Source organism: Palaemon carinicauda, chromosome 30, assembly GCF_036898095.1.
Source record: "Palaemon carinicauda isolate YSFRI2023 chromosome 30, ASM3689809v2, whole genome shotgun sequence".
Lineage (NCBI taxonomy): Eukaryota > Metazoa > Arthropoda > Malacostraca > Decapoda > Palaemonidae > Palaemon > Palaemon carinicauda.
The window spans coordinates 2,568,317-2,574,487 of NC_090754.1; the positions used below are offsets into that span (position 1 = coordinate 2,568,317).

Below are 6,171 nucleotides of genomic sequence, written 5' to 3' on the forward strand. Positions count from 1 at the left end.
GAAACCCCCCTGAGAGATTAGATTTATGAATGTTTTTACAATGTCAAGTTAAGGGGGAGGAGACTGTTATGTATTATTGTAACAATGTACTATGTTATTTCAAGTGTTTCAGGTATTGCGCAACATTGCATCATGTTGCATGAATAAGACATGTTATGCTTTGATCATAAGAGTAATGATTTGTTTTGGTATTAGGATTCAAACATTTGTTGGTTACCTCAGATAAGATGTGATTCTTTATGATTTATGCTGGAGTAGGATTTAAGTCTTTTCAGAGCGATGCTCTTTTGTTTAGCAATGTTTTGGTTTGTGAGATTTGTGTAAGACGCTCCATATACACTTGAGAGTCAGCTGTCACAAAGTGAAGTTCATAATGTAGTCTTTTATACATTAAAGACGTATTTTATTAATACCAACGTATTATTATCCATCAAGCAAATATCAACGAAGATGGGATCAGCTGAGAAATAATTACTAATGATTATACATCTCTGTTCCAGGTAATTATTATGGTTAATAGAACTTCCTACCTAATCATACAAACATCATAGGTAGTTCCTATGAGCATTGACAGAGATCTTTTTACAGACTTAATTAAGGCCTCACTTACCCCATTCTGCCATGCAGCATCTGCAGACCGATTAAATTTCCATTTCAAGCCTTCCTTTGCTCCAAATTCAGTGATCTCGTGTATGTTCCAGTTGTTATCACTCTTAAGTTCTTTACTTGCTGATACCAATTGTGAGCCTAAGTCAGAGTGTACAGTATCAGGATAGCCATGAACCGCTGTAAATCTTCTGAAACACTTTAAAAAACTATAAGTATCATATCCATCTACAACATCAATATACACGGCACGTGTAACAATACAATTGAATATAACACCATAAGCTTTACCAGTTGTCCTTTTCTTTACATTATCTTTGATTTGAAAATGTCCAAAAATATCCACAGCAGTGTGATAGAATGCTGGACAAGGACTCATTCTTTCATCAGAAATCTGACCCATTCTTTGATCTTCAACTTTGGCATCCAGTTTCCTGCAAAGAATACAACCTCTCTTTATCGATCTTATGATTTTACGTGCTGAAGGAACCCAAAATTTAGACTGAAGCTTACATAGTGTAACATCAACTCCAGCATGATCCAACCTGTGTAAATAACTAATGTACAAGACTGTAAATGGATGCTTACCAGGTAATAGAATGAAGCTATCTTGGTTCCAATTATGTTTCAACCATCTTTCCATTCTTTGTCCTACCATAATTGTACCATCTTCAGCTTGAAATGGTCCTAATCTTTGAAAACATTTTTTCCAGTTCTCAGGAAGACTTTTTTGTGCTTGCATAATCCAAAACCTCTCAGCCTCCTTAAGTGATCTAGGTTCAAGTTTCTTTAGAACACCCTTAAAAGATTTCACCTTAACAATGTTAAATATCCTAGCAGTGACTGCAATTAACATATTATAGTTGTTGAATTACGACGCATCAATTATGGTTTCTTCATGAACAGAGTATTGTGCAAGATTAACATGAATTCTATCAGGTAACTCACAATTCAACGATTGACTGATAGGCCCCACTTCTAAAGGAAGGGCCATGAACTCTGGACCATATTTCCATGAATTGACAACTGCAACATTTAAAGGGTCCTGGGGTCTGGTCAATAGATCAGCAGGATTTAATCCAGAAGCAATCCACCACCATTCATTTGGGTCACTTTTTGATTGAACTTCTTCTATTCTAGTGGCTACGAAAGTTCCAAAGCCATAAGATTCCTTTTGGATTTGTGCTCTAACAATGGAGGAATCTGTTATGTGCATTACCAAACTAAATTTATATGTCATTTCATCTTCAATGGCTTTACGCATCCTGCACGCTATAACAGCTCCACACAATTCAAGCCTTGGAATAGATAACTGTCTACTAGGGGCTATCCTACTCTTTGCCACAATGAGCCTGCTCTCAAATACACCAGACTCTAACTCCCACCTAGCATATGCAACAGCACCATAAGCATTTGTTGAACTATCACTGAAATTAACAAGTAAAGGCTATCCTTTGGCTGAGGTTGGCTTAACATTCCTTTCAAAATACAGAGTTTCAGTGCCAAATAACTCACAAAAATATGACACCCATTGTTCTTTTAAATAGGAAGGCAAGGGATCGTCCCATCCTAATTTAAAGTCACATTTCACAGTGTCTCGTAGCAAAATCTTTGCTTTTAGTGTGAATGGAAGCAAAAACCCCAGTGGGTCGTAAACAGAACACATCTGACTGACGACAACCCTTTTTGTTAAAACAGAAGGTATATTTTCAACGAAATTCAACTTGTTTAAGTCTGGTTCTGTTCTTACACCCTTATATTTTGGAGAGAAATTTAACTTAGTTTTAAAATAAAACACATCCTTATTGCATTGCCAGTTAAGGCCAAGTATTCTTTCATTACTATTCTGGGACACTTCAAAGTCAGAATGCTCATTATCTCCAGTAATGGTCCATCGTTTAATTTTAAAACAGCCTTTAGAGGGTACATTTTCAATATCTCTAATTAGGCTAAATGCCTCAGCTTTACTCTCAACAGAATGGATTATGTCATCTACATAAGAATTAGTCATTATCACACGTGATGCTTCTGGGAAGTCTTTTACCGACAATTCTGCAGTATGTCTGAGAGCTAACATTGCAATAATTCCTGAGGTCCTATCCCCGAAACCCATGCATGTCATTACATAGTGATCAGGTTTGCGATTACTTTGCAAATTTCTCCAAACAAATCTATGTACATGTTGTTCTAATTCTGGAAGCTTAATGCAATTATACATTTTGCTTATGTCACCGGCTATGCCTATAGCCTTTTCACGAAATCTTAGTAATATACCAAACATCGAGTTCAAAATATTAGGGCCCTTTGCCCAAAAACTATTTAGAGACTGGCCCATATACTTTGCCGATGAATCAAAAACAATTCTCAATGGGGTTGATATAGATCCTGGTTTTAACACTTCATGATGTTGAATGTATGTGACAGGACCAACATAGTTTTTAACCTCTTCATCGGATAACTTCCGAATTACATTGCGCTTTGTCATGTCAAGTATCTGGTCATTATAAGCTTGAGCATAGTCTGAACCCAGTTTCATCAATCTTTTCTCTGTGCCTTTCAGTCTAGCAACAGCTACAGATACATTATTTTGCAACAGTTTGGGATCCTTAGTCCATGGAAATTTAGCAGACCATTCTTTTCTGTCCGGGTAATACATCAACCCACTTTCAATAAGAGCCAGCTCCTTTTCCTCTTTTATACTATAATTGCCATTGCCTGTTGCACATTTCCCACAACGACAACTACCACATCTGGGATTACAATCAGTTCCTAAGTGTTCAATGGTGAAGAAATCATTTATCTGTGCTGTAATATCAATTACGGGTTCTACAGATATATCATAGTCGGATATTGTACTGGAAACATGATTAATGCTAATGCCTGGATTACTCCTAAACACTGATAAGGTAACAATGTCGGGATGACTGCCATACACACACATTCCAAACTGTGATTCCCTGAGCTGTAAATTTTCTGCCACAGTTTCCTTAACTGTTGGAATTAAAGAGCAATAATCAGAACCAATTAGGAGATCTATTTTCCCATAAGGTCTATCTAATGCACATACATTAACACCCTTGAATAAATGTTTCACTTTTGATATATCTACCTTACCGACTTGAGATGTAATGTCATCGATTCCATAAGCAGTAACATTGACATCATTCCCATCCTTGTCGGTTAAAACCAGATCATACTCTTTACTACTGTATGTCACAGTTTTGTCGCCCAATTTAGTCACAGCTAATCTGACACATTTTCCTTTCAGTCCCAATGCCTTAGCCACATCATTTCTGATCATTGTTATATCAGCTCCCGAGTCAAATAAAGTTTGTAACTCCTGATTACCATACTTGATCTTGTTAACCATAAATAAAACATCGTTTCTTTTCAGACTTACAAAGGAATTTCCTGTTATGAATCCCTCATGTATAATAGTATAATGAAGTTTCCCACAAGATTCATTGTTAACATCTACAGTATTCCATCTGGACTTCTTTAGACATTTTCTTGCTATGTGAACACCTTTAAGGCAATTAAAGCAAATACCTTTCTTCTTTACACTCTCCATTCTGTCATTGATACTCAAGTTCTGGAAAGTTGTACAGTCTAAGATATCATGTCCATCTGAGCCATGATACCAGCACCTATGCAGCCTTGTGTTGTCACTGATCTTATTCCTGTTCCGTTCAGCATTTTCTTCTGTAATTTTAGTGAAAAGGTCAGTGATATTTGTAATAGCATTTTCAAGTCCTGCTATCCTTTCCATTACATCTGACTCTCTTCCTTGCTTTGTACTACGTTGATCTTCATAAGTGCAGGTATAATTCACTTTAGCCTTAATATTATTATTGCTTCTAATATTAGCATTAAGATATTTCATTGATTTCTTTTCACTTAAAAGGTATTCCAACAACTTTCCGAATAGGTCACGATTACCTACACACTCTGCTATCTTAACCCATTCACGCTTCTGAGTAGGTGGTAATAGTTTTTCTATCTGGCTAGTCATGTTAGCAGTATTTAATTCTGAAGCCAAACTCATTTGGTCTAAGTAAAGATAGCATTGCTCAATCTTATCAACCATCCTAATGAAACTCTCACTATCCCCTTCGGAAATAGGTTTAATTGACCTTATGTCCTCTACTACTACATCAATAATGGTTCTGCTGTTCCCAAAAGTTTCATCTAATCGCTCAAACATTTTATCGAAGTCATGATCTGCACCACGAACTGTATCCAAGGCCTCTCCTGAGAGACACTGTCTTAGCACAAAGGGATCTTTCCCATAATTTGATTGCATTAGTCTAAAAAAATCTCTCTTGAAATTGCTATAATCTCTCACATCACCGTGAAACCTGGGCGCATCAATCGGTTTTACTTTTAACACTTTTTTCACCTGCATTTCGTCTTTAACTTTCACAAATATCACATGAGCTGCACACTTTCTATCTTCTAATGCTTTGATATAAACGTTAGCCTCCTCTATCAATTGAGCATCACAGTTCTCATCTAATAAATTGCAATACTGTTCATTAGCTAGTTCAACTTCATCATAAGCCTTAACAACACTCTCGTATCTTTCTTCTAAAATTTCTAATGCCATTTGATCTAACATATACTCATGAAACTTATCAAGCTTACGTGTTAGTTTTGCCTTTGCGGTTCCCCTCCGCTGTTTGGCCTTCTTCTGTGCTTCCAGTGACATCCTAGCACTATCATTTTCCCCCGTGGAGCTGCCGTTTTTCCCTTCATCTGTCATGATGAGTGTTGTCGAAATGTATGCTCAGGTACCAGATAAAAACTCAGCTTGTCGTAAAACGTTTAATTTCGACCTGTAACATTATAAAAGTCAGAATAACATACCCATTTTTTTTTTTTTACGTATCACCTTAGCAGAAACATTAATCCTTATCACCATATGAACAAACATATATAATTTCTCACTAATAATTATCATAACACAATCACCGTTACCAACAAGTTAAAAGATAAGTAACAATTAACTGCAAAAAGTCACTTACAACAATGCCTCCTCTCTGATACCCAGCAGATTTCTCGTGCATTAAATATCGGCTGATTTCTTCTATCAGCTCTTACGTTAACACATCCTAAAATACAACATTACTACAATATAGTAGAGGAACAATGTCAAAATGCCGATAAGACTATTCAACCGAAACATATCCATAATTTACAAATCTCATTACACAAACAATAGCATACCTTAAAGAACACAAGCTACATATCAACACCATTTGCTTGCATGAGTGCACAGCTGTACTCCTCAGCAACTACGCACGAACAGTTGGTTACGTACACAACCTCCACCTGCCAGTCACTGGCCACGTCGACAGTCGACAGTACCACTGCCCACCGTCACAATTTTACACTGTCGTCAGTGAGCATGCGCAAACTTCACAAAACTTGAACATTACTAAAATACTTAAAAATAATTATTAGTGTTTAACTAATAATACACTTAGTTCACTTTCGAAGGTTTCTGTACGAGATGATTCCTTCTTTTTGTGTTCTAACAGACTAGTCCAGTGTTGTTGTTCTCGA

The 6,171-nt window shown here is 36.6% G+C and overlaps 1 protein-coding gene and 1 long non-coding RNA gene across 3 annotated transcripts; both read right to left on the reverse strand.

The window, feature by feature from the left end:
- Positions 1 to 526: 526 nt before the first annotated feature.
- On the reverse strand, positions 527 to 1,462 carry LOC137623895 (uncharacterized). Its single transcript, XM_068354694.1, has one exon. It carries the CDS (start codon positions 1,460 to 1,462, stop codon positions 527 to 529), a length of 936 nt encoding a protein of 311 aa, XP_068210795.1.
- A 2,639-nt stretch (positions 1,463 to 4,101) lies between these two features.
- LOC137623671 (uncharacterized) lies at positions 4,102 to 5,942 on the reverse strand. 2 transcript variants are annotated; one of them, XR_011040607.1, is made up of 4 exons: positions 5,833 to 5,942; positions 5,631 to 5,717; positions 5,251 to 5,441; positions 4,102 to 4,308 (listed from the first exon to the last, which is right to left on the reverse strand). It is a non-coding gene; the product is annotated as an uncharacterized lncRNA (long non-coding RNA). The 2 variants fall into 2 exon arrangements; XR_011040606.1 differs by lacking the exon at positions 4,102 to 4,308 and having other exon boundaries at positions 5,011 to 5,441.
- Positions 5,943 to 6,171: the final 229 nt, after the last annotated feature.

Bases quoted from the DNA above. Each gene is read 5' to 3' on its own strand.
- LOC137623895 (XM_068354694.1), bottom strand. From the start codon at position 1,462: ATGTTAATTGCAGTCACTGCTAGGATATTTAACATTGTTAAGGTGAAA.